This window comes from Leptonychotes weddellii, chromosome 15, assembly GCF_054177405.1.
Source record: "Leptonychotes weddellii isolate Sample4059 chromosome 15, ASM5417740v2, whole genome shotgun sequence".
Lineage (NCBI taxonomy): Eukaryota > Metazoa > Chordata > Mammalia > Carnivora > Phocidae > Leptonychotes > Leptonychotes weddellii.
Genome location: NC_138383.1, coordinates 30,837,952 through 30,854,515, shown reverse-complemented (window position 1 = coordinate 30,854,515; position 16,564 = coordinate 30,837,952). Strand labels below are relative to the sequence as shown.

Here is a 16,564-nt window from a genome sequence, read left to right as displayed (position 1 = left end):
TGCTTCCTCCCCACCCCTTTCCAGATCCTGCTCCATTTGCCTAAATCATGTCCATCTTAAAGACACATTCTGCAATACCTGTAACTAGAATTCAGCCTTCCCGTGTTCCTATATTTGCAATTTACACTTCCTACTGCATTTACCCTTATACTGCCACACATTAGTTTGATGCACACATCTAAGTATGTTTCTTTTTTTTTTTTCTAAAGATTTTATTTATTTATTTGACAGAGAGAGACATAGCGAGAGAGGGAACACAAGCAGGGGGAGTGGGAGAGGGAGAAGCAGGCTCCCCGCTGAGCAAGGAGCCCGATGTGGGGCTGGATCCCAGGACCCTGGGACCATGACCTGAGCTGAAGGCAGACGCTCAACGACTGAGCCACCCAGGCGCCCCTCTAAGTATGTTTCTTGAAATGAATATATGTTAATACAGTCCCTAAACCCACTTAGTAAACACAGGCAATAATGCTGACAAGTTAAATCAGTTTCACTAATGCTTCAAATAACACAGAAATATACAAAAATTAACACAAAATGGATTAAAGACCTAAACATTAAGACCTGAAACTACAAAACTCTTAGAAGAAAATACAGGAACAAAAATTTCATGACAATGAATAGGTGATGATTTTTTGGATAGGACATCAAAAGCACAGGGAACAAAAGCAAATAGACAAATAAAACTACAGCAAACTTAAAAACTTCTGTGTAGCGGGGCGCCTGGGTGGCTCAGTCGTTAAGCATCTGCCTTTGGCTCAGGTGTCCTGGGATCGAGCCCCACATCGGGTTCCCTGCTCAGCGGGAAGCCTGCTTCTCCCCCTCCCACTCCTCCTGCTTGTGTTCCCTCTCTTGCTGTGTCTCTGTCAAATAAATAAATAAAATCTTAAAAAAAAAAAAATTCTGTGTAGCAAAGGAAACAAGAGAGTGAAAGACAACCACAGAGAGAAAATATTTGCAACCACATACTGCATAAGTGGTTAATATCCAGAATTTATAAAGAACTCCTACAACTCAATAATAACAAAAAAAATTAAAAATTGGGCAAAAGATATGAATAGACACTTCTCCAAAGATATACAAACGGCTAACAAGCATATGAAAAGTTGCTCAACATCACTAATCATCAGGGAAATGCAAATCAAAACCACATGATACTACTTATACCTGTTAGCATAGCCACTATTAAAAAAATAGGAAACAACATGTGTTGGCAAAGATGTAGAGAAATTGGAACCCTTGACACTGCTGTTGCTGAAACTGTAAAATAGTGCTGCCAATAATGGCAAAGAGTATGGCATTTCCTAAAAAAAACTGAAAACAGAACTATCATCTATCATATGATCCAGCAATCCCATTTTTGAGTATATAGCCAAAAGAAGAGATATCTGCACACTCATGTTCATTGTAGTATCATTACAAATAGCTAAGATGTAGGGGCAACAACCAAATGTCCACTGATAGGTGAATGTGGTATATACACAAATGGGACTATTACAGAGCTTTAAAAAAGGAAGAAAATTCTGCATCATATGCTACAGCACGGATTTATGCTAAGTTAAATAAGCCAATCACAAAAAGACCAATACCGAATGATTCCCATATGAGAGTTATCTAAAATAATCAAATTCATAAAAACAGAAAACAGAACTCTGGTTGCCAGGGCATGGGTCAAGGGGTTAATGGGGAATTGTTGTTCAATGGGTGTAGTTCCAATCATGCGAGATGAAAAATTCTAGAGATCTACTGTACAACAATGTGCATAGTGAATAGTAATGTAGTGTTTACTTAAAAGCTGTTTAAGAAGTAAACTTATGTTTTTTTTACCACAATAAAAAAAAAGTCTTCCCCTTGAGGGGGAGAAGAAAGACTTCGATGCAGAAATAACAAATACTTCCATGTTTTCAGGTTATAAAAGGTAAGTTTACATTTTCAGGTAAATAAATGGTTAGATGTCATACAGTAACAATAATAAAACTTGAAATATTTTCCCCTTATTTTACTAAATTTTTTTTAAAAAGATTTTATTTATTTATTTGACAGAGACAGAGATAGCGAGAGCAGGAACACAAGCAGGGGGAGTGGGAGTGGGAGAGGGAGAAGCAGGCTTCCTGCAGAGCAGGGAGCCCGACGCGGGGCTCGATCCTAGGACCCTGGAATCGTGTCCTGAGCTGAAGGCAGATGCTTAACGACTGAGCCACCCAGGCGCCCCTATTTTACTACTTTAAATCCTCATAGTTTAATGTATCTTTGTACATAATCATAAGCATAAGTAAACAGCAATTTAAAAATACTATATGGAAGCAGTAAGAATGAAACTGATTTTTCATGTTTTCAAAAGTAACCTTGCACATAAATGTAAAAAACATTTTTTAAGGCAGAGGTTTCAGTTTCTTAACACTTTATTTCTAATCATGTACTACCATAATACTTAACTGGCTAGTGTTATCATATCTTTACTATACATAGGCTCTACGCCCAGCATGGAGCCCAACACGGGGCCTGGACTCACACCCCTGAGATCAAGACCTGAGCTGAGATCAAGAATTGGACACTTAACAGACTGAGCCACCCCAGTTCCCCATCAAATCTTTATTATAAAGTACTCAGAAAAGTCCACTAAATAAAACAGAACTGCCAAAAAGGTACATTACTCATTCTTCTTAAAGATTTTATTTGACAGAGAGAGAGAGTGTGTGTGCGTGCACAGGCAGGGGGAGCAGCAGACACGGGGAGAGGGAGAAACAGACTCCCCGCTGAGCAGGGAGCCCGATACGGGACTCGATCCCAGGACCCTGGGACCAGGACCTGAGCTGAAGGCAGACACTTAACCGACTGAGCCACCCAGGCGCCCCCATTATTCAGACATTTAGAAATCATTTTCAGCTGATTATACGGACCTCAAAAACTCAAACTGGACCTAAAACAAGAACTAGATACATAGGAATAACAAGACCTTGCAAATCTGGCATGCAAACATTCACTACTGTGCTTACTATGTGCCAGATACATTTTTTTAAAAATTTTATATATATATTCACATTTTATTTATATATATTTTTAATTATTATTATTTTTAAGTAACATATAATGTATTATTTGTTTCAGAGGTACAGGTCTGTGATTCATCAGTCTTACACAACACCCAGCGCTCACCACAACACATACCCTCCCCAATGTCCATCACCCAGCTACCCCATCCCCCCAGCCCCTTTCCCTCCAGTAACCCTCAGTGTGTTTCCTAACACTGAGTCTCTAGTTTGTCTCCCTCTCTGGTTTCATCTCGTTTCATTTTTAACTCTCTTCCCCTATGATCCTTCCCCTATGATTTCTTAAATTCCGCGTATCATAATTGTCTTTCTCCGATTGACTTATTTCACTTAGCATAATACCCTCTAGTTCCATCCACATCGTTGCAAATGGCAAATTTCTTTTTTTTTTTTTTGATGGCTGCGTAATATTCCAGTGTGTATATATACCACATCTTTATCCATTCATGTTGATGGACATCTGGGTTTATTCCATAGTTTGGCTATTGTAGACACTGCTGCTATAAACATGGGGGTGCAGGTACCCCTTCAGATCACTACATTTGTATCTTTGGGGTAAATACCCAGTAGTGCAATTGCTAGGTTATAGGGTAGCTCTATTTTCAACTTTTTGAGGAACCTCCATACTGCTTCCCAGAGTGGCTGCACCAGCTTGCATTCCCAGCCAGATACTGTTCTAAGTAAGCCTGACTGTGTATCGTCTATCCCCATGACAAATTTAATCCTACAATTAATCAGTACTATCATTATTTTTGTCTTAAGAAAAAAATGGAGGCAAAGAAAAGTCAAGTAACTTGTACAAAATTATAATCAGTAGAACCCAGATTCAAAGCAATCTTTTTTTTTTTTAAAGATTTTATTTATTTATTTGAGAGAGAGAGTGAGAGAGAGAGCACATGAGAGGGGGGAGGGTCAGAGGGAGAAGCAGACTCCCTGCTGAGCAGGGAGCCCGATGCGGGACTCGATCCTGTGAGTCCAGGATCATGACCTGAGCCGAAGGCAGTCGCTTAACCAACTGAGCCACCCAGGCGCCCCAAAGCAATCTCTCTTAATCGTACTTCTCCCCACCCTTCAGGTATTTATCAAATAGACTCCACCTTCTTATAGGCATAAAATACTGCCATCCAAATACAGGAAGCACCTACAACCATTATAGGAAACTCCTAAACATTAGCTCTTATAACTAGTAATTTATCAGCCCAAAAAGTTATCTTTTGGATGGACCAATTAATATTGAATATAAGGATCAATTCATATTGAAAGAGGAAGGAATCTATAATGGACCTACATATTTAAATATGTTTTTTGTCGGTATAATCCCTCTCCAACAAAACTACAAATATTTGACATATTCTCTATTCTCTTGGGTATAATCAGCCAAAAAGGCAAATAAACACGAAAGTTTGTAACTGAAAAAAGAAAAACATTGAATAAACTTAGTATGCAGATTAAGTCATTAGCTCACTGCCATATAAACACGAATCTTGATAACGCTAGTTTTTATCATTCACGTATGTTTTCTAGAAGTTTCCCCAAAGTAAATATTTACGTCCCACATCAACAAACACACAATCACATACCAAATAACTGATGAATTTATATTAAAAGAGTACAGCTCCCCCCAAGAACACCATCTCTAGATAACTCCCTTACCAGTTTCCTTTCCTACTGCACTCTCCCTCCCTACAAATTTCCAAATGTTAATGACACTTAGAGAAAATTCCTTTGTAGGGCACCTGGGTGGCTCAGTCGGTTAAGCATCTGCCTTCAGCTCAGATCATGATCCCGGGGTCCTGGGATGGAGCCCCACATTGGGCTTCTTGTTTACCGGGGAGGCTGCTTCTCCCTCTCCCACTGTCCCTCTCCCCGCTTGTGCACTCTCTCTCTAATAAAATCTTAAAAAAAAAAATTCTATTTTTCTAAAAAGAAAAACCTGAAGTTACTTTTTTAGTACACGAACCACACAAATTCCAACTCTATTTTTAGGTCTTGACAATTATAGAAGAAATCTTTCAAAATATTACTAAATGAAAGCTGCTAATTTAAACTTTAATTTTGAAAATGACAACATGAAATGCTTCTACCATAAAAACAAGAAACACTATAGAGTTTCCAAAGTGATTAAGCACACTTTACTCAATTAAGTACACTTTACTGGCCGGGAACCAACAGGTAAAAATTACAAAAAGAGGAGATGCCGGCTCAACACAAGAAGGCTAACACTGAGAGTCATCCCATAAAGGAACTGCTTACCCTAACATTAAGCTCTGCCCAGCAGCAGGTATTAATGGGAAGACTGGAGTGCTATTATATGAAGGAGGTAACAGGTCGATCTGGATGACTGAGAGAGCACTAAGGCACCTTCCAACTATAATGTGATGACCTTTAGACTTACCTGTGTTTTCGCAGATATGTTTCTAGTGTTTCTAAAAGACAACTAGAGTCAATTAAAACTACTTCATCCCTGCATTCTTGGGACATTAGTTCCCATACGTCCATCCAACAACCTCTGCAGAAAGAAACAAATACTAGTGAAAGGAGGAATAGATAAGGGTAAAACATTAAAAAAGGCAGAGTAAAGGATTGCTTGATTTTACCTGGCTGTTCCCTGGAAAGGTCCATAATGGAAAATGATCCTACACTTGCTGTCCTTCCTGTGGTCTTCACTACTTCTCTTATCTGTACTTAACTTCTCTGAACTGACACTGCTACTGCTCCCTTCACTGTAGTACAGTATAGTACAAAGCTTAGTGACACTGAGATGATCTGAAGGCGTAATTTCTATAGTCTAAATTAAAATCATCAACTCTTTAATACATTTATAGTAGTAGAATAAGTTTACAAATTTGTATATAATTACATATTCATTTTAACCATATTAAAATACTATTTAAACATATGCTCATACCTTTACATAAAAATTTCTGCTCAACTTATTAAGCTTATTTGACACAATTTAACAACATTTACATTTATCAAGATACCAACTCATTAAAATACTAAGCATTTTATGAGCAAATCTACTTGGAATGCTTTAAAGTCAACAGAACTAAAAAAACAACATTTTCACCTATAAACATGGATCAATCGTCCACAAATTGAAAATTCTAAAAAGTTTTGATCTACTTAATGTGGTTTTATATCTAACCCATGGCAACAAAACTCTTATCTACCTTCACATTTATAAGTAGCTGAGGAAAAAAAAAAAATTAGATTAATCTAATTATAGTAAACAAATTTTTACACTTACTGAAATAAAGAGAGCACACTAAGATGAACACTTTACACTGCCTATATCAGTAATAAATACTGTATAATTTTTATTTACTTTTAAAAGATTTTATTTATTTAATTGACAGAGAGAGAGAGACAGCGAGAGAGGGAACACAAGCAGGGCAGTGGGAGAGGGAGAAGCAGGCTTCCCGTCGAGCAGGGAGCCCGACGCGGGGCTCGATCCCAGGACCCTGGGATCATGACCCGAGCCAAAGGCAGTCGCTTAACCAACTGAGCCACCCAGGCGCCCCTATATAAATAATTTTTAAAAAACTTACTAAAAACTTCCCAGACTCTCCCTCCCCCACAGGTTTCAATGTAGCGCTGGTCATGCATTTTGCTTTGTTGCAGATGTAAATTCCAAGAGAAATGTGTGTCTCTATTCCATTCAATGATATTCTTCTTGATTATTTCATGATTCTGAACAACTGGCTCCTGCCTATTCCTTTGCAGGTCTCACTGCAGCCCTAGAAATTCGTTACCTTGGTGCTTGAGATGGAAAAACCTCTGTATCTTTACTTAACCTACTCTATACAGCTAAACAGGTATTTCTCAACTCCCTGCCCACCATTTTAAGTTCATCCGTACATTTCAACTCCCTATTCCCTGTCACAAGGGCTCAAGCAAGGTTCAGCACTCTAATTTGAAACAAAGACCTCTACCATTCCTCTGTCTTCCATGTTCTATCCTTCTAGTCTCAACGCCCATATTTCCTCTTTCTCTAATTATGCTTGAGTGATCCATAATCTCCTAAAACTGATCAACTCTCAAACCCAAGTTCTCACAATTGAGGAAAAGGTTCATGAAATCAGAGCTGGGGAATGATTATTATATCATCAGAACATGAGAGCATTAATCCTTTAAAAAAAATGCTGTAGTTCAAATCAAGATTTTATCCATAACCTCTCTAGACTGTCTTTATATCATTCCTTCCTTTCAAGATCAAGCTTTCTGAAAAAAGTCTTTCCACTCCCGTATTTTCCTCTCACAGCTTAATCCACTACAACGTTATATCGCAATCACTTTTCTACCCATTCTGATCTGAATTGTTTCCACTCAACCACAGATTTGGTCATCAAGATTACCAATTATCACAGTGTTGCTATATCCAATGGACACTTCTGGGTCCTTGATGACTCAGCAGCATTCAACACAGCTGACCAGACCCCCATGAAACACTCTTTTCCCTTGGCTTCCTCCTACCTCTCTGGCCACTCTTTCTCAGGTTTCTTTACTAGCTTCTTTTCTACCAATAAACTGAATGAATTCCTCAGCATTCTTCCTTCTTACTCTCTCTCTAGACAGATGTTACATACTATTCTCTAAGATAATCTTCAGTTATCAGCAACAGGCCTACAAATGTAGCCCAGACTTTTCTTCTGGATCTCAAACTTACTCCCAGGCAGCCAGTAACTTGGGGTTACTTGCATGGATACAAGAACTCTCAGGAAAGCTGAGCTGGATTGCTGCCATTGATTAGGTTGAAACCTAATCAATTGTTAACACTTCCCTGGAGAAAGTCTAAACAGAGAAAGGGGGGGAATAACAGTGGAAATACGTAAAATGGAGAGTCACAGTATCATACAATGGCAGTGGCCATCCAAAGTGGAGGAGAGGGAGTCTTGCCTAAGCACACTGTACTCCCTGGCCTGCTATCCATATGGCATGTGGGAATAACTGAAGCTACCTTAGGAGACAGTGCTCCAGATCAACTCATACTGATTTCATAATTCAGCAAACAACCTCCTAAAACATTTGGCTTTGTGGTGGGGCTGTGGCTGAAGGGGAATGTGAAGTCTGTGGAGGTTTGTTTTTGTTTTTAGGAAAACATAGCTTATGTCAATTTAACAAAAGATAATTGATAAAGCAAAGTCACTGAGAACAAGAAGAAATGGAACCCAGAGCAAAAGTAGAACTGGTCTTTGAAGGAAGGTAACAATGAGCAGATGTGTAAGATACTGAGATCTGTTGCTCTTTGGTTCTGCAATGAAGAATATTTATAACAAAAAACCCACAAGGCAGGCTTTTTATAATACGATACTACTCTGTGGCTTTAGCCAACAGGTCATTCAGTTAAAGATACTGTATAATGAGAAAACTAGACTGAATTTTACATTTAGAAAGACAGGAATTCTCTAAGATGTTGGTAAATCAGGTATGTAAAGTAATTTTCTTTTGATAACCACTTCAGGTTGTATAGAGCTTCACTGAAGGTTCAGAGTACTCTCACATTTAGATATATACTTTGTGGTTCTTGTCTGGATCCTGATTCTAACAAATCCATGTAAAAAGACACTTTTAGAGAAAGCTGTGGAAATCTAAACTGGGTATTAGATTTTTTTTTTTTTTTTAAAGATTTTATTTATTTATTTGACAGAGACAGAGACAGCAAGAGCAGGAACACAAGCAGGGGGAGTGGGAGAGGGAGAAGCAGGCTTCCTGCTGAGCCGGGAGCCCGATGTGGGACTCGATCCCAGGACCCTGGGACCATGACCTGAGCCGAAGGCAGTTGCTTAACCAACTGAGCCACCCAGGCGCCCCTGGGTATTAGATTATTATAGTTAATTCTGTTAAGTGTTATAATGGCACTGTTATGAAAGATAATGTCCATGTATTTAGAGATAGATGTGGAAATATGTAGGAGTAAAAAAGCATGATGCCTGGGACTTGTTTTAAAATACTTCAGCAAAGAAAAAGATGGATAAATAAAACGTGACAAATCTTGATAACACTACTGAATCTGGGTGAAGATATTTGGTAGGAAGGAAGGTTCCTGAATAGTCTCTCTACTTTCCTATGTGTTTGGCAGTTTTCATAATAAAATTTTTTAAAAATCTTGTTCCTGAGTATAGGAAAACAAACAAACTTGTTAATAGATTATTAACATATCACCACCTGGTCATCCAGGTCTTTTACCAGGAAGGAAAAGGTCTATACAACAATGGTGTCAACACTATTAATGAGATATTAAAAAACTGATTTTTAAAGCAACCCAGTATTGTTTTATATCATCCCATTCTCTTCAAAACACAAGTTACTTCTTAGAACCCCCCTTCAAATTCCATGGCTTTTCCTTACCACCCGCAACCTCAAGCAATTTTGTAGGGGGCAAATGTAACAATGTGCTGGGAGATGGGGGCAAAAGCAGTCTCCGGCATTTGTACCACCTAACCAGAACAAAATTGCAGATTAGTTACATAAATACACATTGCTACAACTGATCCAAGACTTTTTTTTAATCCTTGATAAATTATTAGGGAGACCTAGAAGTAAGAAAGACAAGAAAAATAATTTATACATTATGACTATATACAGATCAAATAATGATATCACTACTTTGAAACACTTAGTGTTGACTAAATAAATATCCATAAAGATCTCAACTTTCTTCCTCTGAAACATATTTAATATAAGGAAAAAAAATCTCCAAAAGAAAAATCAAATCTATATTCAGACCCTACACAGTCTCAATGCAAAAAAGCCTTATAGAATCGGAAGACAGATTTATTTTAACCTATGTTGTAGTGTAACTAATTAATAAAACTAGCAGTGTTTTTTTTCTTTTTACTAAATACAATCAACATTTATAATCTTAACAATTACAAAGCATCTTGATAGTCGATTCTACTTACCCCAAAGGTTTTGGTTTGTGTGTATCTAAGGAGTGCAACTGACATCTCTTGTTCTTTTTACTTTTTGGAATAGCATCTATCATGTCATTTAGTTTGGACCTAATCAAAAATAAATCATTAAAATTTTGATTAATATTCATTTTTCTTCAGAACTTTCAAAATCTCTATTTACTACCTTTTAGTGCAAAGGATATTTAAAGTATTATAGATACATCACTTACCTTGAAAATTTCTCATCAAACAAATTCTAACCGGGAAGAATCTGTACACTTGTCTTCTCCATTCCATTCCCAGTCTGTCAATATGTTGAGAGAGACCTGTTCTATTCAATGTACTCATTCCCCTAGACTGCATCTGTCTCATTCATTCCTGTATCTGCATTGTATCTAGCAGTGTGTCTGACACTCACATATTTTATGACTGATTGCTACCTCTCAGCCACCTTCCCGTTCAAAAAATATCTAAATAAAAACTATCCTTGATGAGAAACCATCAACAGAAATTTTATGCAAATATAGTAATGTGTACAGTTAATATCCACACCCTACATCCAACCAATCAGCAAAGCCTGTCAACTCTAACTTTTGAATATATCCAGAATCATACCCTTTATCACCTCCACCATTACCATCGATATCCAACTCACCTCTCTAGCTTAGCCAAGTGCAATAGCTGACCTCCCAAATGGTCTCCTTGCTTCCCACCCTTTGCCTTTACATCCTAGGCTTCACTCAGCAGCTGAAGTGATCTTTTCAAAACAAAAATTACATTATGTTCTGTTCAAAAACCCTGCAAGCCTTTTCTCAGGTACACTAAAAAATCCTAACTTTCTACCATCACCTCTAAACAGAAAAACCCAGGGCTTTGGTCTTCAGACCTTCTCATTTCCTATTTATATTCAGTCTCTGATGACCATCTCATCTCATAGATTTAAATTATGTCCGTGTGTGTGTGTGTGTGTATAGTTTATTTATAATTCAAATACTATATATATGCTGATGACACCAATTTTTATCTCTAGGGCAGACCTCTGTGAACTCTACCTGGATGCCCAAATGGTATCTCTAACACGTCCAAAAGTGAGCTCTGCAAAATTGCTCCTCCCATTCTTACCCATCTCAGTAAATGGAAACCACTGGTCCTGTTGTTTAGATCCCAAATCTGAGAATCATCCTTGATGTCCTCCATATCCAATCTATCCAAAAATATTACTGGGCTCATTACTCAAAATATACCCAGGATCCAGCCATTTCTTACTACCTCTGTGACCACCATACTGGTCACCATTATCTCTTGCATGGATTATTAAATAGCCTTTGTTTCTCTCCCCTTCCACCACCCTTCCACTTATTCTCAACACAGAGGTGTTCAAGTCAGACCATGTCCCTCCTCTGCTCAAAACACTCCCAAATCTTCCCGTCTTAGAGTAAAAAAAACCAACAGTAACAAAAAACTCAGGATGGCACTACGTAAGTAGGCCTTTTATTGCTCTTCTGATCTCATCTTTTATTACTGTTCCCTTCAATCATCTGGCTCCAGCCACAATGGCTTCCTTACTGTTCTTCAAACATGCCAGGAAAACTCCAACCTTTGAACCTTTACACTTGCTCCTCCTTCTGAGTCTTCCCCCAGATATCTACAAGGTTTACTTACTCACTTTACTCAAGTCTACACTCAATGTCATTTTATCACAGAGGCCTTCCCTGACCATCCTCCATATCAATTCCACCCAACCATTCTCATCTCCCTTACTTATAACTTACTGGACAAATCATGTATTTGCCTACTGCCTGCCTCTCTCCATATGAGAACAATATATATAGTCACTGACACACAGAAGATACTCAATAAAATTACTGATTTTGAAATCAAGCTTTGCCACTACCAAATTTAGTAAAAGAGCTTCCACTGTCACAAAGTTTAAAAATTTTTAACAAAGTTGGGCGCCTGGGTGGCTCAGTTGGTTAAGCGACTGCCTTCGGCTCAGGTCATGATCCTGGAGTTCCGGGATCGAGTCCCACATCGGGCTCCCTGCTCGGCGGGGAGTCTGCTTCTCCCTCTGACCCTCCTCCCTCTCATGCTCTCTGTCTCGCAAATAAATAAAATCTTAAAAAAAAAAAAAATTTTTAACAAAGTCATCTAACCCCCATTGACTATACTTACCCATGTACATAAAATAAGGTATAAAGCTTCTTTGCATCAGTCATGCAGCTTCGAGTTACAGATAGGACTCCCTTGGGCCCTACTGTCAGGGGTTCAAGTGCAGGATTTCCAGACTCTACAAGCTGGGAAAAGAGGCGCTCCACACTGCGACGACAACCAACACATGGGACAAGCTGAGAAAGTGCACTCAATACTTCACGTGATGTCACCACCATGGCAATACTTAGATCTTGCTGCTTAAGCATGCTATGTCGCTGAGAAAGAGGAAAAGAAAAATGAAGAACAGTCCTTAAAAAAGACATAAAATTTCTCTTCATTACTACTTCTGGTTCCTGTCTTTGTGTAGTAAGTACAATATGGGCAGGACTTGCCATCTCTATCTACAACTGAGTCAGAAAAACAAGTCGGCCTTGCCCAAGCTGTACTGTTTGCTCCACAAAGCCCTCTGTTCTAGCATCTGAGGTCTAAAAAACTTGGGGCGCCTGGATGGCTCAGACGGTTAAGTGTCTGCCTTTGGCTCAGGTCATGATCCCAGGATCCTGGGATCGAGCCCCGCATGGGGCTCCCTGCTGAGCAGGGAGTCGGCTTCTCCCTCTCCCTCTGCCTGCCGCTCCCTCTGCTTGCATTCTCTCTCTCTCTAATAAATAAATAAATAAATAATCTTTAAAACAAAACAAAACAAAACTCTGCTTAGGATGTCAGGGCTAGCAGTATGTGCCTCAGCATAGCAAAAAGAAGCCCTGCCTCTGGAAATTTAGTTTGGTCAGTGACTATTAAGCTTAGTATGCTCACTATTGAAATAAAAAAAAATTTTAGGGTTCCTGGGTGGCTCAGTCAGTTAAGCATCTGCCTTCAGCTCAGGTCATGACGGCAGGGTCCTGGCATTGAGTCCCACATTGGGCTCCCTGCTTAGCGAGGAGCCTGCTTCTCCCTCTCCTCCCCGCTCATACTCTCTCGTGCTATCTCTGTCGCTATCTCTGCTCTCTCTCTCAAATAAATAAAATTAAAAAAAATTTTTAGGGTCGCCTGCGTGGCTCAGTTGGTTAAGTGACTGCCTTCGGCTCAGGTCATGATCCTGGAGTCCCAGGATCGAGTCCCGCATCGGGCTCCCTGCTCGGCAGGGAGTCTGCTTCTCCCTCTGACCCTCCTCCCTCTCATGCTCTCTGTCCCTCATTCTCTCTCTCTCAAATAAATAAATAAAATCTTTAAAAAAAAAAATTTTTTTTAAAACAAAGAAAAAAATAAAGATGGAATACAGCTTTGCCATGTCTTCCTCTCAATTACCAACGCACTATGTTTAGCTACTGGAATCAAGTTAGGATGGTGATCATGTAAAGCAACAATTCTCAACATGGAGGTATGGACAGGTGTGTTACAGATTAGTGGGAGAGAACAAGGCCTATCTTACCTATGTAGAAGCCTGCAGTGAGTAAGTAATATGGTGGTGCATATGAATGTTATGTTGGTTATGACAATCAGGTAGAAAAATGACTGAGAACCACAGCTGTAGAGAAATGGGCAAAACTCTAGTAAGTAACTTCTATCTGGATGGAGTTAGTTACACTACAAATAGTGTTTCTAGCTTTACCAAAAAAGATGGGTAAGATACTCCCAAGAATTTTCTCACATTTACCATTAACCTTTCACTCAAAGTTTTCTCCAAAAGGAGAAATAGAATTTTGAAGTGAAATAGCAATTTACCTTCCATTATCTTGATTACATACAGGGTTTTATAAGGTATCTACTGCTTAAAAATTAAATAAAAATCATAAAGTTCATAGTACAAGTTTTTTTTTTTTTTCTTGAACAAAACAATCACTACAGAAGAAAACCAACACGTTCTTAATGAAAAGCTGTACACCTTATCTTTCAAAAACTGGGAAAGATGGCTTGGTGAAATTAAAGCCATAGGCACATGTACAGTGATAACACACCACCACCAAACCTCTTTCACATAACAGGTACATAAATATATTCACTATAGCAACAGTGAAAGAAAGCAATTTCAGTGCAATCTTAAGACCTAGAGAGCCCCAGGTAAAATGAAACTAATACTTAAAGCTAAAATTTTAAATGACTCTTCAAAACACACACACACACCATTTAAAACACTAAGTTTAAAAAATATTACCTGAATAAACTGCTTTAGTTGTGCACCATTATTTTGATGCCCATCGAGATTTAACACATTGTCAGGGAATTCCATCACCATCTTAATATGCAAAAGAATGAAAATCAATTATTTTATCTTCTTTGAACACGTGCTACAAACTATTTTATAAACTCCTAGGACAGAAATAGATCCCTAAAGCAGGATTTGCACATCCCAGTCTCCCCCCCCCGCCCCCCCCATCAAAAGAAGTTAAGACCACCACCACCACCACCACCCAAGTTACATAAGTTTCTAAAGCCAGGAATGGTATAGTCATTAGAAGCAAGGACAATGAAGTCAGGCAAACAAGAGTTCAAATCCCAGCTCCACCACTTAAAAGTATGTCATAACTCTGGGCAAGTTACTTAACCTGTTTGATTTTTCAGCTTCCTCATTTGTAAAATGAAATTAAGTAATAATGTTTAATATCTCTCATAGAGTAGGTTGTAAAGATTAAATTATGTTTAAAAGTGTTTGTTGCAGAGGCCAATAATAATAATTAATATGTAAAATAACCTGATATTTTACATTACACATACTTTTAGTTATTCCTCTTAATTATGGAATATACTAAATTTTATTATGCAAATGGCCATACACATACGGACCACACATATATGAAATACTCAGAACAATACCTGGCATATACTAAATGTCTGTTCTAATTAGGAACAAAAAGGATACAGAGATATTTATTCAATTATCAAAATTCCCTACCAGAGGAAGAGGGATATAAAGCTAAAGGATGTTTCTGAGTATCAGATAATGGGGAACTACTAATTAGCACATGTCACTGATCTGTGACACCACTCATTTTAGAAAGTACCATGGTTACATACCACTAGGAAAGAGCCTTTATAACTATTAGATATGTCACCAAATGAAAGAAACATCCCAATTTCAGAGATGGTAAAATGTGGGAGCAAGAAAAGTATGCCTTTCAAAACAATGAAATAAAGTAACACATTTTTATCTTAACTAAAACATTGTTAAAGGTATTAAACATACTGTGCTAGGACAAACTTCTATTTCCAGATGACAAGGACCACAAACTCCTACATATCCAAAGAGTGAAGTCATGATAAAGAGACCCATTTGAGGCAAAAACAAAACACTAAAAATACCCCAACCAGTTGAACATGATCTTAAAAAGATTCCTTCTTCACCAACCAGCACCACAAAGACCTGCTTTAATAGACGTGACCCTCTTTTTCCTCCACATTAGAAATAACAGCCCTAAAACATGCTTGTTCTAACAATAAACTAAGGACTGAACAATAAAGACAAGTATAAGGAATAGATCTTTTCTTAATTTGATAAGGGGGGAACACAGGATATGTGAAGTAGAGACAAGGGGATACCAAGAATGTACAATGATGCAAGCACCAACTCAACAATCCAGGATACCACTGTATTTCACAGAACCAAAAATTGCATGTACAAAATGATTCAAATGTTTGTATGCAGGTATACTTTCTTACAGAAAAAGAAAATACGCATGTTAGATGTGGCCTATCTCTAGGCAGTGAAAAGATTAAGAGTTTTTCCTTTATGTGTTCCTACCTTTCCCAAATTTATTACAATGCATATATACTGTTTATTACCAAGGGGGAAAAGTCAGTGTTCCTTGCTTCCGATTCTATGTTCATTATACCATATTCAGAGACATGCTTCCATCTCAAGAGCTTTATTGTTCTGGAAGTTTCTTCTTCCATACACATAGACTATTATGTCCAAATCTCATAGGTTCAAGGAACAATTACCCCATTTTCAGGTTTATTGACTTCTCTCTAATCTTCCCTCTTACAGTCTTATTAATATCTCCGAAGACTGGTAGTAGCAATAATAATGACATTTAGTGTAGCGTCACATATACCGGGTGTTGTTCTATGCACTTTCATATGTTAACTTCACCAACAGTACTAAGTAAAACTGGTCACTGGTCTCCTTTAACAAGGTGGCTCTAAATGAACTCATGAGGATAACAGAAATATATGGGGAAAAAAACTAATGATCCATACCGTCCATTGTACTTATATTTAACAGTCTACTCAAATTTTTTAAAAAATTAATAATCCCAATATTAGAAATCCTGGTCCTTGGGCGCCTGGGTGGCTCAGTTGGTTAAGCGACTGCCTTCGGCTCAGGTCATGATCCTGGAGTCCCGGGATCGAGTCCCGCATCGGGCTCCCTGCTCGGCAGGGAGTCTGCTTCTCCCTCTGACCCTCCTCCCTCTCATGCTCTCTGTCTCTCATTCTCTCTCTCTCAAATAAATAAATAAAATCTTTAAAAAAAAA

At 38.3% G+C, this 16,564-nt stretch overlaps 1 protein-coding gene across 6 annotated transcripts in view; it reads right to left on the bottom strand.

The window, feature by feature from the left end:
* Positions 1 to 16,564, bottom strand: part of GGNBP2 (gametogenetin binding protein 2) — a 32,332-nt gene that overhangs the window by 9,912 nt on the left and 5,856 nt on the right. For 4 of the 6 annotated variants that reach the window (XM_031018301.2, XM_031018302.2, XM_081805303.1 and 1 more), the window contains 5 exons: positions 14,247 to 14,327; positions 12,116 to 12,369; positions 9,953 to 10,051; positions 5,645 to 5,770; positions 5,443 to 5,556 (listed from right to left, as the gene is read on the bottom strand). In XM_031018301.2, the coding sequence (XP_030874161.1) occupies positions 5,443 to 5,556; positions 5,645 to 5,770; positions 9,953 to 10,051; positions 12,116 to 12,369; positions 14,247 to 14,327 (674 nt within the window). The remainder of the gene's footprint in view (positions 1 to 5,442; positions 5,557 to 5,644; positions 5,771 to 9,952; positions 10,052 to 12,115; positions 12,370 to 14,246; positions 14,328 to 16,564) is intronic. The other 2 variants (XM_031018303.2, XM_006747433.2) reach the window with 1 other exon arrangement.